The following is an 18971-nucleotide window of genomic DNA, read 5'->3' as shown; positions in this document are numbered from 1 at the left end:
ATAGGATAAGATCTCACTCTATAAAGCAGTACTGTGATAGAACTGTCTTAAATGCTAGCCCACAGCACTTATATGCTGACACAAAGAACCTCGAAAGGTGTAGAGAGCACATATTGTGCCAGAGGATGACCAGGCAAGCATACACACCCTGCAACATAACATTGTTGGCATTTAATTTGCCAAAAATTAGGTGTGGAATTAATAGCCATTCATTGTTATAATCTGCATGCCTCCTGTGCAAAGAAAGACATTGGGAAACCCTTCCGTCAACCCGAGAAATTGCAGACTAGAGAAGCTAAGTAATGCATAAGCAGAGTCATAGAAAAGTGAAAGTTTTCTTGTTCTGAATAGGTGTTAGTTGTGCTAACGTGCCATTAAAGCACACCATGCTGTCTGGCTGACTCCTTGAAGTATCATAGAAGGAGTGAGCCTTCAGGTTGGAAATATGGCCAAGAAAGAAGGCAATGTTGTTGGGCGTTGTGCTCTGTTCTTGATATGTACATGGTCTACACAGGTCATTGTTATAATCCTGATGAAGGAGCTGGGTCTCTGATCCTGGGCATAAGTAAGGCCATGTGGGTACACAAGCTCTGTTTTAAATGCAGTAGTGGCATTCCTATTGCATAATCTTCTCTTAATTACTTGAACATTTGTGATATAGAGGGATCACAAGAAGGGGATTATTTCCTGACCAGAAATCTTTGGGAAGAGCTGTGGGTGTATTTCTATAGACCGTAGGAGGAGGAGCATAATTTACCTGCCCTCTCCTTTGCAGACGAAACCTTTAGGGATCTAATGCTTGTACATCTATGCGCCTACTGGAAAAAGATGAGATGCAGATCTGCCTGTGTCTGTGGCTCACTTTCTTCTTGCTTCTCTTTGTCTAGCCTGCATTCTTCATCCAACTTGCTGTCCAGTCAAGCTACTGGGCTCCTGCTGGGAGGAAGGGTGGGATATAAATCAAATAATTAATAAATAAATACATGTGTAAAATAAGCATTTTTGTTAGAACTGCTTCCATGATTTTACTCCCTTTTCAGTGCCGTGGCATTAAGATGCTTAAAATCTATGGCATTTGTGAGTGGATGTACAAATTTTCTTGTTTTGCTCTAACAAGACTGCATTCTTCATTTCTAGGAGAAGCCATTTGCTTGACAAATTATACTCACAAACAAGGTCATGTATAATGAAGATGGGAAATACAACTAACAAAAAGTGACCTCTGCCTATAAGGTAACTTTTTTTAATGAAACACCTTAGCGTCCATTCTTTTTGGAAAATGTTAAATGCCTCTCACTTGCAGTTGTAACAGCAGAGGGCATCCAGGATCTTCTCATTCAGTGCTTTCTCTAGAGATTATGTTGAGGAGAAATGTCCCAGTGTCTGAGGCAAATCACAAGAAATGTTTTGTTGCTAGTTTTTAAACAATTTATGTGGGAGAATGATAACTATTTCAGATACTGGATATTAAATGCCAAATTCTAAATGCTGAATTTTACCAACAGCCAGTGAAGGCACCCTAACTATTGCTGCTGTTAAATATGAACATCCAAACAGATTTTTAAGAACTGCCAAGCAATTTCAATTATGGTTTTTGGTGTATGTGTAAACATTTCTGAAACCTCTTTTTTAATCAGTATATTATTTATCAAAGTTGGAATTTTCTAATATTTGTTAGATTGAAGTCAAAGCAGTCAACCCTCTACTCTTGCAGAAATTTGTAAGTCAGGAAGAAAAGCTGATAGGTTACTTGTACAATATGAAAGCATACTTTGCAAATCGCATGAGAATCGGAAGATTTCTGATTGTTTGCATTGCTCCTTTGAATTTCAGTGTTGCTAATTCCACTGTTCCCAGGTAACATGTAGATAGCATTGCATTACATTCTGTTAGAGATACGTGTGGTCGTTGATACTTAGAAAGTAAAATCAGTGTGGTGACAGATGTCACAGCCAGGTCACCCTCACAATCTCTTACACGTGTAGATGTAAAAGGGCAAGTGTCTAGTGTTCGTGAATATTGTACAGAGGAAAACAAAAACTAAGGTTATGGTCTTCGGAAAGAAACATCAGGAACTCCGATGCCCAATAGATTGGCAACTGACTGACCATGTCGTGAATGTAAATATCTAGGAATTCATTTTAAAGATACAGTTTCTTGGAAGACTGATACGGGTAGAATTAAACTTTCAGCCTCTAGAACCTTGGGAGTCATATCAAAATATCATTGTATGAAAGTTGGCTTTGTAATCAATCTTTCAACCTTCACAAAAGGGTGTTTGGGGTTGTAGTGGGGATGAGAAACCCCAGTGTCTGGGACACCATGTGTAGCTCTGTGGTTTCTACCCCATATAATATATATATACTGTATCTGTGTTGATATGGAGTGATGTTGGTGCTTTCCCTCTCTTCCTCCTCCTCACCGATCCCCATTTGTATTTGTTTTTCCAATTGCAGGTGAACCCGTGAGACCTCATGACCCTTCTTTAGGAGGCAGATTCTGCGAGGATGTTACATCACCACTGCCGGAGGAACCCTGAGCTCCAGGAAGAGTTGCAGATTCAGGCTGCGGTGGCTGCTGGCGATGTTCACACTGTGCGCAAGATGCTAGAGCAGGGCTATTCTCCAAATGGTCGAGATGCCAACGGCTGGACCTTGCTCCACTTCTCGGCAGCGAGAGGAAAAGAAAGATGTGTTCGTGTGTTCCTCGAACATGGAGGTTGGTTGACTTAAATGGGTGAGGGTGGGATTTGTGGTTGTTCTGAGGATTACAGATTTTTATTCTTCAGGCTTTCTTTTTAAACTCCTTTGTCTTTTTCTTCATTCATTCATTCATTCATGATGGTGGCCACGTTCAGAGTATTAAAATTCTGCTTAATAAGCTGAGATATACACAATAAGCATCATGTGCTCTTTGCTCCCCATTTGGCTGTGAGTATGCAGACAAGATGGGAAATGGCAGTTTGGCTTCCATTAAATCCAGAATCTGGACCCCAGACGTTTAAAGTTAGCCTCCAGATCATTACTTGAGTAGAAGCAATTAATCATAGTTCCTGGCTTGGGCGTGATGGGAAGCTATTGTAAACTGCCACTTCCTGGCTTGTTCATTCAAGAGAGAGAAGGGGCTGCATATGGGTGCCTAAAACTCGCACATCTCTCAGTTTATTAAGCTGAGATTTGATCATTTGAACCTGGCTCTTTTTGCAGTTGGCTCCAGAAATGATCTGGTAAACTGGGAAGAATTTAATTTTTGTATTTCAGATCTCTTGCTGGATGTTGCGCCACATGTTGTTGGACCGTGGCTCTTATCATCCCTGAGTATTGGCCATGCTGGCTTGGACTGATGGGAGTTTGTAACCCAGCAACATCTGGTGGGGTACATGTTCCCCACCCTGTCATAGTTAATGGTTTCCAGTGACACATGAACAGGGCCACTGTGTGTTAAAAGTGAATTTGGACCAATGTGGTTTTATATAAAATTGGTGAATTTGGGACGAGATGGCAGACTGGAATTTAAAGAAAAGGAAATTTTGAGAATTCCTGTGTGGTCTTTTAATGGGAAAATCGCTGTTGGGACAAGAGCTAACTTGAATAAATTGATCTGTGTGAACCATGTTTTTACAAAAATCCAGCAAAACCTTGTGTACCACGTAAGTACCCACTGGTAGCTAGTAAACATACATCTACGAGAGGCTGGGGGTTTTAAGATGGGGATAATTTCACACCCTTGATAGAAGAATTGGGTCTTCTAATTCAGTTCTACTAATGTAACTGCCACCTTCTGTTAACAATCGTGTGTTAGTTTTGAACTCCTCCTTGGTTGTCTCGCAGTGCTCCAGTGGAACACATCCCCCTTCTTTACTTTGTTGTTTTGTGCCTTCAAGTCGATTACGACTTAGGCGATGAACCAGTGACCTCCAATAGCATCTGTTGTAAACCACCCTGTTCAGATCTTGTAAGTTAAGGTCTTTGGCTTACTCCTTGTTTGCCACCCTTAGGTATATTCTTAAGAAAAATAAAAGCATTTTTGTGTTCCAAGAAATATATTCTGTTTTATTATTGTATCTCTTTGATGTTGTATGCTCAATCTATGTCTGAGAGCATGTATTCCATAAACATGAAACCCATTTCTGCTGGCTGGTGCTAACTTTACTATGGAACTGGGCACTTAATGAGGGGTCAGTTTGTGCAATGAAACATCCTTCCAGCTCATTAAGAAAATAATGTGGCCCTGAAGAATACAGAATTTTTCCAAAGAAAGGGGATCCCAGGGAATGCAGTAATTATCGAACTATTGCCTTAATATCCCATGCAAGTAAAGTAATGCTCAAGATTCTACAACAAAGGCTCTTACCATATATGGAGCGAGAAAGGCCAGATGTCCAAGCTGGATTTAGAAAGGGAAGAGGCACCAGAGATCATATCGCAAACATACTTTGGATAATGGAATGGACTAAGGAATTTCAGAAGAAAATCACCCTGTGCTTTATAGATTACAGCAAAGCCTTTGACTGTGTAGATCATGAAAAACTATGGAATGCTTTAAAAGAAATGGGGGTGCCACAGCATCTGATTGTCCTGATGCGCAACCTATACTCTGGACAAGAGGCTACTGTAAGGACAGAATATGGAGAAACTGACTGGTTCACCATCGGAAAGGGTGTGAGACAGGGGTGTGTTTTATCACCCTATTTATTTAATCTGTACGCAGAACATATCATATGGAAAGCAGGATTGGACCAAGATAAAGGTGTGAAAATTGGAGGGAGAAATATGAATAATTTAAGATATGCAGATGATACCATACTACTAGCAGAAACCAGTAATGATTTGAAACAAATGCTGATGAAAGTTAAAGAGGAAAGCACAAAAGCAGGACTACAGCGGAACGTCAAAAAGACTAAAGTAATGATAACAGAAGATTTATGTAACTTTACAGTTGACAATGAGGACATTGAACTTGTCAAGGATTATCTATACCTCGGTACAGTCATTAACCAAAATGGAGACCATAGTCAAGAAATCAGAAGAAGGCTAGGACTGGGAAGGGCAGCTGTGAGAGAACTAGAAAAGGTCCTCAAATGCAAAGATGTATCACTGAACACTAAAGTCAGGATCATTCAGACCATGGTATTTCTGATCTCTATGTATGGATGTGAAAGTTGGACAGTGAAAAAAGCGGGTAAGAGAAAAATCAACTTATTTGAAATGTGGTGTTGGAGGAGAGCTTTGTGGATACCATGGACTGCAAAAAAGACAAATAATTGGGTGTTAGAACAAATTAAACCACAACTATCACTAGAAGTTAAAATGATGAAACTGAGGTTATCATACTTTGGACACATCATGAGAAGACATGATTCATTAGAAAAGATAATAATGCTTGGAAAAACAGAAGGGAGTAGAAAAAGAGGAAGGCCAAACAGGAGATGGATTGATTCCATAAAGGAAGCCACAGACCTGAACTTACAAGATCTGAACAGGGTGGTCCATGACAGATGCTCCTGGAGGTCGCTGATTCATAGGGTCGCCATAAGTCGCAGTAGACTTGGAGGCACATAACAAGAACAGCCTTAAAGCAAACCTTTTTTAATGATCAGGATGCATAAGGAGTTGGCAGGTATTCAGAGTTTTAGCTTGGGATGAACATTAGAACTGTATTGCAAAGTGATAATACTTTTACTGTTCTTTAAGGTCCAATAGAGTACATATGACCATTTTTTATCCTTCCTGTGCTACATTTGGCCAGAAGATGGCAGTATAGTGCTTCCAGAACACATTTAGAGCTGCAACGAATTTGCTCCCAAAAAAAATTATCCTTTGTGAATTTTTGTATCTAATATTCTCCAATTGTTCCCCGCATTTGCCAATATTGTTCAGATGTTGTCTGAATATTTTATACCTTTGTCACAAAGATTTTTTATTTCAGTATTTTATATCGGCCAGTTAATATTAGTTGTATTTGATAGCTGCTAAACAGTATTTGGCATTTGACCTTATATTGAGAGCTGATAGGCAGTGATATGTTAAAGTGGTTTTCACACTGTCTGCCTTCAGGGAAAACTGTCCGCAGTAATATCTGTGATACAGCTCCTGGGCATTACAGAGGATTCTGGAGCATGTTCTAAGGGCAATGTTAAGCCTCCTCGTTCCACTGTGCCTGCATATTACAAACAGGAAGATCAGTAGTAGTAGACATACTATCTTCCAGCTGTTCTTCTCACTGACAAACCCTGATAGATTCCCCCCACCAATACTTTGAAAGCCACTGGTTCCTATAATAGTGTTTTGATTATTAGCATGCAGTAGTATTTAATATTAGATAACTGTATGGTTGGCATGTATTTTTGTGTGTGTGTTATAGCATTTGATCAATAATCTAAAATATTATTTGAGAGATGGCAGCTTATAACATTTCATTTGGTGGGAACTGGGGCATGCTTCATTGAAGAGATGCCAGCAAGTTCAAAGCATTCAAATTCACATTCATAATGGGAAGCTAAATGTAGCTGCAAAATTTCCTACTAATTTTTTTCATGCCAATGTTTGAAAATTTGTCACATTTCAAACATTTGCAAATATTAATTCAACTCTAATATAGACAATCCTTGGAAGGATTTATACACACATATATATATATATATATATATATATATATATATATATCCTGCCCTTCCTCCCAGCAGGAGCCCAGGGCGGCAATCAAGTAAAAAAAAAAAAATCAGTCCTGTGAAGTTTTAAGTTGCTATTGATGTGCTTTACTAGAAATAGTCTAATTTAAAATAGATTGGCTGCTTCTGTTCCTTCCAGCGGGAATTGTGTGCTTATGGACTTTCTGGAATTGTTCATTGATGGGAGTGTTTTCTGTTTGTTAAGAATGAAGATTTACTTGTGTAAGAACTACTTGGTGGTATTACATGCACTGATAATAACAGAACAAGTTTGTTACGTTGGAAGTGTTCCCTCTAAGGAGGTGGCCGGGTAAAGAAATAAGATCTGTATTGCAAATGTCACCGAAAAGACAAACACAAAAACTGCGCTTGAACTGAACTTCAGGGGCACTCAGACCACTGCAGGAAGAATGTGGGGTTATGGATTTGGAGGGGCTGGGCAGACCTCAGGCCTGCCACACGCTGGGGAAAGCACTTGGTCAAAATGGCTTAATTTGTTTCCTGGCCACCATAGTATTTACCCCGTTTTTTCACCTCATTTTTTTCTTCCTTGCCTTCCTCTTGTAGTTCGTCTGGAGAGAAAAAGACCACAAGCAGTGGTCTACACATAGGGATGGGTGAGAATTTCGATTCAGTTCGCATTTCAAGCAGAATTTATCAAATTTGCAATTTCCGAAACAATACGAGAACCGAAACACACCCATCCTTTGAGATTCGCATTTATTAGAATTTTGGGATGCAGTTCGCCAACTGAACAACATTTACAAAAATGCATATATTAGGGGAAAGTGTGCAGAAAAATGAATACGTGAGTGAAAGTAACACGCAAAAAGGCATGAAATGATGAGAAATGACTTGCAAAAATGTGTATCTCTGTCAAAACTGCCTACAAAAATGTGTTTATTTGGAGAAATATCCACTAAAATGGTGGAGAATTTTCATGAGGATTTTTTTAAAAAAGAAAAAAAATCTGCAGATTGCTGTAGAAATATAGAGAACTAAATTTAACATTGGAAAAAAGAGAAGCCAAGAGAACTGAAACTGACTGATGTTTTCATCCCTACCACATAACACAGAGCCAACCTCAGGCTTGTTTTCTCTCTAGCATAGGTTTGTTAAGAGCAAGGCAGGAGCAAAGGAGAGACATTTGAGTAGCATGCACTAGCATACTGCTCGTTTGCATTAAACCATTGTTTTAATTAAGGTTTAATGTCCCATGCTAACTGGGCCAATGTCTTGCAAAGATCTTATCTCAATCTTGTATGTAGATAATGCCAATGCATACATAAAGGATTGCCTGCCAGGGCCCTTGTCCTTTGTGTGTGAGGAAAACTGCTAATTTGAAGAGAGCTTGTGTGTGTGTGTGTGTGAGAGAGAGAGAGAGGTATGTTGAAATAATATTAAATCTATACACTGGTGTTTTTTTAAAACTCTTGTGAATCCAAATTTCTGTTGGACATAACTATACTATAATTTTATTTTCTTATTTGTTTATTATCTCACCTTCTTTCTTTCGTGGGTGGATGTTTGCACACCTGCAAAATCTTAATGTTGTGAAGTGGCAAACAAAGATTATTTTCATTTTGTAGAAAACACTTTTTATCAAGATGATCTGAAATAACATTTAGCTTACATGCTTTGGAAGTGCTGTGGACCACAGAGGGCTTTCTTTACCTTATACAGTATTATACCCCCAAAATAAGCTCATCTTGCCATACCACAATACATCCACATCTTGGACCAGCAGATGTGGCTACACATGCTTCTCTTTAAAATTAAGAAAACAAAACACAGAAACAAGACATGTTAGTGTTGAATGGGATGGGATGGGTAGAAATACCTTGAGCTGTTGGATTTAGGGTGCACAGTGGAGGCTGGGGGACTTGCACTGTGTGAGGAATCTGTGTGTACCACACACTCCTGTTTTCATTTTTAGTCAAAATGCAGTAACAAAAAGGGTGAATTGGTTTGAAACGTGCTGCTAGAATTCAAAGCATCAGCTAATTACTCTCTCACAAACAAAATCTGAATTCCAGTTAATCTGCTTGTAATTTGAATTGTTGCCTATAGTTTTTCTGCTCTGGTTTTTATTTGAAAAGAGCAATGGTGCAAAGGTACAAGAATGTTTTTTGCCTGTTTTAACTTTGTTTTGTTTTTAACTAATCTATATTGCATAGTAAAGTACAAATATATCATTGCAGTCATATTTGCAAGAGATCTCATAAATATTCCTAACGATGGCTGTGTTCACACATAACGCTAAGCCATGTTTTGTTTAACAAACCATGAGTCTTCTCATAGATGAGCAAACAAACCATAGCTTGTTTCTCAAAAACCTGCTTTAATTTTCCCCACACTTTCACTTCATTACCTGTCTGATAAACCCAACCCCCTTTGTGGCACCCAGTACTCGTATTCCCTCACCTCATCACCGTCTCTCTTAACACTGGCTGGCTGCACAGTGGAGTAAAGAGGTCTCTGTGCCTGCCCTGAGTCAAACCAGCGTCCCTCCCTTCCCCCCACCCCCAGTCACAGACATGCCAAATGTGCTGTTGACAACAGAACTCCTTAACCATTTCCTAACAAACTAGTGGAGCAATCGGCTCATTTTCTCAGCAGGATTCCTGCCAGCATATTTATTTTTAAATATTTTTATGCCATCTTCTTGTAAACTACAAAGTATACAATGATCAAAACAATAAAAACATCATAAAACATTAAAACCAGAATCTTAAATTAGCATTTAAGAGATGGACCATAGCTCAGTGGTAGAGCATCTGCTTTGTATGCAGAAGTTCCCATGTACAACCCCAGCATCTGCAGGTAGGACTTGGAGAGACCCCCTACCTGAAATCCTGGAGAGCTGCTGCCAGTCAGTGTAGACAGTGCTTTGCTTAATGGACTGTTGGTCTGACTCGGTATAAGACAACTTCCTATGTTCCCATTAAGAACCTTACAAATTGCAACACTACTAAAAACAATTTAAAAGGCTGAATTAAGAAGCTATATCTTGACACTTTTTCTGAAAGCAGAAAAGCATAGTGTATTGGTGTGAAAATGTCTGTGTTCTGTTTGCTTTGAAGAGTTAATGATTTTACTGAAAGTAGGTTTAACCATCAGGGTAGCGAAGTATCAGTTAATTGGTGCTCTGACATATAGCCCTGCATAGATGTTAATAAGATTGCAGAACAGTACCTTTAAATTTTCCTCTCTACTTCCTCTTTCCTGGGACTTGTGAGGACTGGCCATGGAGGAGTGGGGCAGGAAAAAGAGCCTGTTGCCAGGCAGAGTTAGGAGCAAACTTCTTCAGGAAAGGCACCAGCTAGCATCTGAGGTGGCCAAACAAACCATGGTTAACCAAGGCTTTTGGGTTTGGCCAAACTGTAGTTAAAAAAAAAAATACAATCCATAAGCGAACAACAAACGTAAGTCTTTACTTTGTGGTTTGTTGGTGACAACAAATCATAGTTAGTCCGTTGGGCTGTGTTCAGCTGTTCAAACAAACCACACTTTTGCTTAAACCATGACTTAGTGTTATGTGTTATAGTGTTATGTGTGAACCAGGCCAATGAGTGTTAAAAAGGCAAGTGAGTTCTCCATAATTTGAAGTATGCATTTTTAAAAAACACTATTTTATTATAGGCTATGATCCAGAACGCAACCTTCATGTGAGATTTTGTAGTTCTTTTTTATTCACCAGCCTCTGTCCTATCTTAAATCCTCTGAGCCTATAAAGTAACTTCTGTTTTGAAGACCACTGTTGAATTGGAAAGATGCAAACGCTACCCACATACACATACCACTTTTGTGCCCATATTATCAAATTATTTGGATCAGCTGAGACTGGAAAGCCTTAAAGTAAAACCTTATTTTAACTGTTGAAAGTGAACAAGGAGAAAGACTAGCTGTTCCCCTAAAGTCCCAATTTGTTTTGTAACATTTACTGTAAGTAAATAAAATGAACAACCTATAGTATAATACAAATGGTAAGCATTAAGTGATGAGTGAACTGGTCAAATTTGAGATGGTTAGATAAGAGCATTTTGCAAAACAACCTCCCAAGAATTATAACAACGTATAGAAAAAATTTAGCTGCCATTTTTTGTTCCTCTAATGATATCTAACTCCTTGTAATTTTTGTTTAACTTTAGCCGATCCCACAGTAAAAGACTTAATTGGAGGCTTCACTGCTCTACATTATGCAGCCATGCATGGCCGAGCTCGGATTGCACGCCTGATGCTGGAATCGGACTACCGTGTTGATATCATTAATGCAAAAAGCAATGATGGCTGGACTCCTCTACATGTGGCAGCTCATTACGGCAGAGACTCGTTTGTCCGTCTCCTGCTGGAGTTCAAGGCTGAGGTTGATCCACTCAGTGACAAAGGTACTACGCCTCTTCAACTGGCTATTATCCGCGAAAGGTCCAGCTGTGTCAAAATACTCCTAGATCACAATGCCAACATTGACATTCAAAATGGCTTCCTGTTGCGTTATGCTGTGATCAAAAGCAATCATTCTTATTGCCGGATGTTCCTTCAGAGAGGGGCGGATACAAACTTGGGGCGCTTAGAAGACGGGCAGACACCATTGCACTTGTCTGCTCTTAGGGATGATGTACTCTGTGCACAGATGTTATACAACTATGGTGCAGACACTAATACCAGGAACTATGAAGGACAGACTCCGCTGGCAGTTTCAATAAGTATTTCTGGAAGTAGCCGACCTTGTTTGGATTTCCTACAGGAAGTAACAAGTATGTATACTGGAAATCTTTAATCAAAGTCCACCAGTGGTCTTTGGGGGCAATTGATATAAAATAATGAGTTTCCTACTTGAGAATTTAGGAAGGCTCAGGGGATAACCACTCTTTTCCCCTTTGAGATCACATTTGTACTTCTGCGTGTATACGTTCCCGCTATACTAAATTGGGTTGAAATTCTGCATCAGTCCTTCTTAATCAAAAGATTCTGCATGTGGTAGGTAGCCAGTGATGACTGTGGACTTATGCTGTTTTGTTGTTATGCCTTCAAGTTGATTGGGCCTTTCTGGTTTGCAAAAGAAATGTGCAGAACCTTCAAAAACTGCAACTTATTGGTAAAGTAATTTTCTCTATTCCCTGTTCAGTATTAGGAAATGGAGATGAGGCTTAATTATTTATCCCTTGTGGCTGCAAAATGAGCCTGCTCGTGTGTTAAAACCCTTAAGATCTCACAGTGACACTATGTACATGTTAGTTCTTAAGTTATAACACCAGAGAAAGAGTAATCATCATGTTAATACCACTAACTACTCAAACAGTATTTTTACTATCAGTACATTTTGCCAATCCACTTCTTTTTCAAGCAGTTACGTGACGAACACTATTTCTCCTTGGTCTGGGCTTATGATGCTGCATTGATATGATCGATCTGACTGGAAGAAAAATGGTCAGGTGAAAGCTAGGTTATAAAGAACAGAGCAGGACCAGAGTTCTTCTTGTGAAGACCATATCATAGCAATTCGCTTGTGGTCATGTGCGTACTCTATGATGGTGCAATCTCACTGGAGGTGGAGCTTGTCAAATGTGGGTGGCGTGTAACAAGCCATAGCCCCACGTCTGTTCAGTAGAGATGTGGGTAGGGCAGTCTGTGGCTTCTACATTCCAGGAATAGATTATGGTGGGGCTGGGGGTGATACTGGTTACAGTAGGGCCCCGCTCCTCGGTGCTTTGTTTCTCGGCGTTCCGCTAATACGGTGCGAGCGGGGCGATCAGCTGGAGGGGGGCTGGAGCTCCCTGCGCTCCAGCTGATTGCGCCAGAGGAGGGGAAGATCAGCTGTAGTGTGCTACAGCTGATCTCGGGGGCGGTCAGACCCCTGCGCTCGAGCTGATCACACCAGAGGAGGGGAAGATCAGCTGTAGTGCACTACAGCTGATCTTCTCCTCCTCTGGCATGATCAGCGGGTTAGGTTCCAGACCCCCATGCTACAGCTGATCTGCTTTTTGGCGGTTTTCGCTTTTCGGCGGGGGTCTGGAACCTAGTCTGCCGTATGAGTGGGGCCCTACTGTACTGAATAAGCTCAAGGGAGCATTTAGACTTTATTCCCAAGGCATGTTGCATTTGCCTCTGCCTCTGGGATGCCATTTTGACAAGTTTGTGTTTTGGCTAACTAATTGAAGACTGTAGGGATACTCCCATCACAAAATTTCAGTGCAGGTTATGTCCATTAGTGTGTGTACTGAACCACTCCCAGCTTTTTGGCATGCTCTTGTCAGGCCTGTTAAAAGCCAGGGTGCCAACTACTTCTCATATTACAATTTTTGTTCAGGGAGTGGTTAGTTGTAGCACTTCCTTAAGTGAAAACCTTCAACACGAAAGACAGCTCTTTATTGCTGATAAAAGCCAAGTCCCAACATGAAAAGGTTTTGGTCAACTGTAGCCAAGATGCGTTTTTTATTGCATGGAAGCTGATGTCTGTATGAGTTCCTTTGTTCATTCCTCTGTGGATTGACTTAGACAGTTTGGCCATGTGATAACTCTTTGTGATGTCAAAAGGTGTACCTGTAGTTACAAGTGTTATTGATGTGTTGCATTATTGGCATTCATAGTAATCTAAGCAAAAGGCCCATGGCTGCCCTGAGGAGTTTCCTCTGATTGAGTGGGGCCAGCTTTAAACATAGATGCTTGGAATATGGTGTCCTTGACAAGCATAATTAGAGAAGGCTCTGTTGGACAGGCACAAAATGAGCTACTGCCTTGTCAAGGGAGACTATTTAGTTACATTCTGTATCTGTTACAGTACTACCTTTGTTTAGGAAAAAATGGAAGATTTTTTAAAGTGCTTTAGATCCTTTCTTTAAACACCTACAGATGAAACAAATCTAATTTTTCTTTGCCAAAATTTGAAAAAGTGTGTATTTTTAAACTTGTGCAGTGGCTTCCACTCTTGCATAGTTTGAATCCTTTGAAATGGAGAACTTCATAAAATGTAGGTCTGTGGTCAGTGGCTAGATTTTCTTGCAGCCGTAAGGAAACTGTATCCTCAGCATCGTTTACATGTATAGGAAAATATTCTATAACTTAATGTGAACTTTTAAAGTCCTTTTCTTCGATCCTGGCTGTAAACTTCATCTGCTTTTTAAGTCAGGTTTTGGATGATTTGTACAAGTTCATCCTCTACTTTGAATCTATTGCAGTGCTGTCGCTTTTATGGAACTAGTGTCATGGTGTCTATGAATATTATAGCCTCTTCATGCTGTACTAATCTTCCCTTGTTAGTTTGCTGATATTCAAATGCCAATTTTAAAATAAATGCCATTTTATGAGAAGGGGGCAGCTTTTATGGAAGTTGGAGATGGATCAGATTCGTTCAGAGAAGAGACATCCCAGCTCCTCTTGGGCATAGAAAATAGAAGGCTAAGCTTTCAAAGGGTGAGTGACTGTTAGTCAAAGCAAACTCCTTAGCTATCATATTCCACGCACATTTTCAAAGCATGCATGTTTGCCTCAAGAACATAACTGGGCTTTTTGTTCAGGTAGGTGCTTTGATATTGCAGTATGTTTTGTGTATTTATCCCCCAACAATCCCTTTATTCAACCCCCCCCCTCAAAAAAAAGTGCTCTTGTTTCAAGGAGGTAAGATCTGGCTGCCTTTGGGCATTGCAGGACAGTATAAAAGTGAAATATGCAGCAAGCTAATTGTAAACGGGACTCAGTTATAACATTTGCTGAAGTCTTGCTGATTTAAATCATTCTTTTGTAAGTGTACCACCACATATAATTGTACGTTGAGTGCAGCACATTTAAACACCATGAGCTGGACTTCTGTTGGGTTTGAACTACAAAGTGAAATTGTACAGTTTCAACAGAAAAGAGAATTGGGGGGGGGGGACACACACTGGTATCTCAAGAATTTGGAGTTTAGTTCCAACCACTTTCTATATTATACTTTTACTGATGCTGGGGCGGCGCTCTTAAATCCCTGCTGAATTTTGGTCCCTCCACGTGTACCATTGCCTGCCGCTGTGTAAGGCAACAGTATTATCAATCTGTATACCAAAGCGTTATGCATTTGCAGCTTAAGGCTCTTTTAAAGAGTTGGTGTTTTATAGCTGCCTGTTCAGGTAACTAAAAAAAGAGGTAAGAGAGTGGTACTAACCCTTATGCCTTTGCAAGTACTGATTTAATATAAACATGAATGGGTTGGCAGCTTGTTTATTGTATTTCTTAGCCACCCTTTACCGCAGGGTCCCAGGGCGGGTTACAACAAAAAATATACCGTTATAAAACAAATAAAACAGTTACAACCAAAAGACAAGAAAAGTGTAAAAACAATTAAAAACAGTACCATATATAAAACAATTCCATATACAAAAGCGATGCAGACATTTTAAAACAATTCCATATATAAGAATTTAAAATAGTTCCAAAAACAGATGCAAATTGTACATAGAATTATAAGAACCCTGCACGTGTGTGCCTACGCCTAAATGATCAGCTATTTTTTTTAGTATTAATGTTTTAGGGTGCCCTGTGGGCTCAGTTAAAATTAGGGAAAGGGGAGGGGAAGCAGAGGCACTGCTTTCAAACCCAAAATGGTCATTGTTCATTTGTAACTAAGCTTGCTGCTAGGACAACAGTGTATTTTATAGGAGTGTGAATTGCTTCCTTCACCTCCCTCCCCATTTGACACAAATCATATGGACAATCGAAATAATGCCAATAGATCAACTGCCTTTTATTTTAAGAACAATAAAAGAAAACACCAGATACCTTTCAGCTAATACTTAGCAGAAATAAGCTTTGGGTGGCAGTGACTTTTTATGGTGCCATTTTCTCTTGCAGGTAGCACCAGAGTATATTCTGGAATAAGGTCTGGTTTTATATGTATTTTAAAAGCAAGTATCAATTAGTTTAACTTACTATAATTACATATGTATTTGTTTGTAATATTACTGTTTTGGAGCCTTTTAAACAGAATAAAGCAACCTCAAATATAGTGCATTTCTCTCTTAAAATCTTTAATGTCTTAACTTAAATTCTTAAGTGCCCGTGCAGTGTAAATAAAAGAGTCTCAACCCCCAGGTTTTCTATTATAAAAGATAAGAAACTCAAGAAGGGATGCAGGGAGAGAGGAAAAGACTGGATTTTTTTCCAGCTATTTGGAATTATTTTTATGTTGCATTTTAGTTCTTCAAAGCATTGAGTCTTCGTGGACATCCAAATGATAAATCTGAGAAATTTTAGTGTGATGGAAAGTTCTTTCTAATATTCATTAAGTGTAACAAACATTATATCAGAGAGAGAACCTCATTGTTTCTTGTCTCAATCTATCATTTTAAACCAGGCTTTGGTATGCATTTAAGATGGAGGATTAAACACTAGCCTTCTCCCAATGCGGTAACTAGCCTGGGAGAGAGAACTTTCGTTGTATAGAGGTCTGTTGTATCATTAGCCACAAGAATCTAAAACAAGTTGCAGGACGCATACTTTCCTGTAGGGCAATTAATTTTTTTCTTGTTAACGTGGACACTTTTGTGTAACCAAAATGATGATGATTTTATCAATCAGCACTCAAATCAAGGAAAGCTGGAGAAGGGGAAATACCAGTAAATGAAAGTACATAATTGTTCTGATTTTGATACTCCTGATTCATTCCCATATTTCAATTTTAGACCAATTTCTTTTGACAGTGATGGTTTTCCCTGGTAGAGACCTCAGACAGAAAACCAAATTGTGTGCTCCTGGCCTAGTTTGTAGGTCAATTACCGCTCTTGTGCTTCTGTCCTAGAACTGCAGCTGATTCTGTGGAAGTATTCGTGTGCTATTGAAAAACTTTGAATGATTTAAGCTTGTGATGTTGTTTTAAGTCCATGGTAAATAGACCATCTCCCTATTTATGGCCCTGTTCACTATTCCATCAGTGCATCAAATCAGGACAGCAGCAGATAGGAGTAGATCCTTTGTCAAAGTTGTCCTCAGGCTTTGGAGTGCCTGGTCGTGAGGAAGTTCTCATCTTTGAGCTTTTGAAAGAAAAAAAGAAAGAAAAATGTTGATTCAGTGAACTTTTCAGGGGAGGGGAGGGTTTTTAAATTTTGCTTGTGTTAATTGACAATTGCTGGAGTCCAAAGAGCTGCACAATTAGTTCTGCGTGCTGAAAGAGCCTCTTGGTTTGAGTTCCTTATCCTCTTCATACTGCATTGCAAACCACATTTGAAGTGGAGGGGACATACAGACCTGTTCTGGCATTCAAAAATGTGTGAGGGCATACACGCCACCCAAAGCCCCTGTCTGCTCCGCCCTGACCTTCCCACATTGAGCAAGAGAGATTGAAAGGAGGTTGTAAGCTTGCATGGCCGAACATACGTGTGTTATCAGGGTTTGAAATTGCAGGAAGGCTTCTAAGTGTGTTTCGCTGAGCGTGTTGACAAGCTCAACACAAGAAGATCAGGGCAGGGATGAGGATGTTGAGGACCAGCATGCACTTCCATTCTCCCTACATGCTTCATGCCCATGCATATTCTCTGAACGCCTGAATATGGCTGGAGAATATCTAGTTTCCAAAGGCGGAAAAAATTCACTGGGCAAGCCAGAGACCTTGATCAAACTTGAATAGCCTATGGCTATCTTTTTTTGTAATATATCTTTTGGAGTTTTTGGGTGTATGTTTCATTTTGGGGTGCTGCGTTTGAGCCTTTGGAAGAAGCAACTTAAAAGTGTTTTTAAAGCTGCCGAACTTCAGTTTTCTTCAGTTTAGAAGTGGCTTGTACTTTTTTTAGGCTGGCAGCAACGTTTTCAAGAGTTCTAAATGCCCCTTGTATGGGAATAGATTGTCAGAGCAGCACAGGTCTTTCCCTAACCCAATGTGACAGACGAGGACAATCTAGCTGACAGGTGGGCCTGAAAATCACTACAAGGTATGTTTCCAGTGGTGAACAAAAATTGTATATTCGGGCAATCAGACTGGAAGACTTTACGAAGTTTGCTAGGGATCATACATTTACAGTATTTAGACATTTGTACTTCTCTAAGAAGCCTTGTGGTCTAGTAACTTCTGTAGACTTCAATTTGCAAGGTGTTGGAAGGATAACATAAAAAGTGCTGAAAGTATTTTAAAGGTGCTGTGCCCTTATTAATGGCTGACTTGTAGATTGTTTTTAAAACGTGGGTCTTTGGGCTGCTACCTTAGTTTTGTGCTCGTCTTCCTTTTGTTTGTTTGTCACTGAGTTTTCCAACTGCTTCATATTTTTTTTTAAAAAAAACTGATAATGACTACAGTGTCTATGCTTGCTATCAGATAAAATATACTACAAAAACACTATTTGTGTACCTCTTAGAGAATGCACTCTCGTAGGAATGGGCTTGTACTTTCTGGAAAATGGCCAGATTTGGTTAACACAGCATGAGAAATTGGCAATTTAAAAAGGACCCAAAAGCAGGAGCTTTTGTAAGTATATCTTAGATTGCAAATGGTTCAACTCTCGCTGCCCTTGCCAACAAACAGAAAAATGTCGAAAGGTAGAAAGGTGACCACTATTCAGGATATTTAAAAAATGATTATTGTGGGAATGTTGATTTCAAGGTGTAACATAGGAATTTGCTTTTAAAGGCAAGTAAATTTTATGCTTCTAACTCATTCTTATAATTTATTTTACTTATTAAAGCTGCAGAATCATTTCAAAACCACTTAATGGCAAAGTATTTTATTTATTTATTTGATTTATATCCCACCCTTCCTCCCAAAGTAAGCGACACTGTTGGTTTCTGTCTTCTGGAATCTCTTGGTTTTATCATCTGTGACAACTAAATATGCAGGCTGAAGGGCAACGCATAGGATCAAAATTTTTTTAGCACAAATTCACGTTTTCTTAAGCCTCTCTAATGTGAAGTTTGCTGTGCCAGGTAGATAATGTGTTCCCAGTACATGCATAATGAAAGCAGAGTGCCTATTGGTGTGCCTGTGCTTTCAGGAAAGAATTGTCTGCCATCAGTGTTGAACTCAATGTGTTTTCTAGTATTGTTGTTGTTATGTGCCTTCAAGTCGATTACAACTTATGGCGACCCTATGAATCAGTGACCTCCAATAGCAGCTGTTATAAACCACCCTGTTCAGATCTTGTAAGTTCAGGTCTGTGGCTTCCTTTAGGGAATCAATTCCTCTCTTGTTTGGTCTTCCTCTTTTTCTACTCCCCCCCCCCCCCAGCATTATTGTCTTTTCTGGTGAATCATGTTTTCTCATTATGTGTCCAAAGTATGATAACTTCAGTTTCATCATTTTAGCTTCAAGTGAAAGTTCTTGTTTAATTTGTTCTAACACCCG

General features: G+C 39.5%; 1 protein-coding gene across 7 annotated transcripts in view; it reads left to right on the top strand.

Annotated features, from left to right (window-relative positions):
• Positions 1-18971, top strand: part of ASB7 (ankyrin repeat and SOCS box containing 7) — a 39856-nt gene that overhangs the window by 9992 nt on the left and 10893 nt on the right. For all 7 annotated transcript variants that reach the window (XM_061595326.1, XM_061595325.1, XM_061595322.1 and 4 more), the window contains 3 exons: positions 1138-1233; positions 2457-2718; positions 10822-11427. In XM_061595326.1, coding sequence (XP_061451310.1) covers positions 2508-2718; positions 10822-11427 — 817 coding nt within the window. In that variant the 5' untranslated portion in view covers positions 1138-1233; positions 2457-2507. The remainder of the gene's footprint in view (positions 1-1137; positions 1234-2456; positions 2719-10821; positions 11428-18971) is intronic.

This window comes from Rhineura floridana, chromosome 14, assembly GCF_030035675.1.
Source record: "Rhineura floridana isolate rRhiFlo1 chromosome 14, rRhiFlo1.hap2, whole genome shotgun sequence".
Classification (NCBI taxonomy): domain Eukaryota; kingdom Metazoa; phylum Chordata; class Lepidosauria; order Squamata; family Rhineuridae; genus Rhineura; species Rhineura floridana.
Note: the sequence above shows the minus strand (reverse complement) of the source record. Positions and strands in the feature narration are given on the sequence as shown.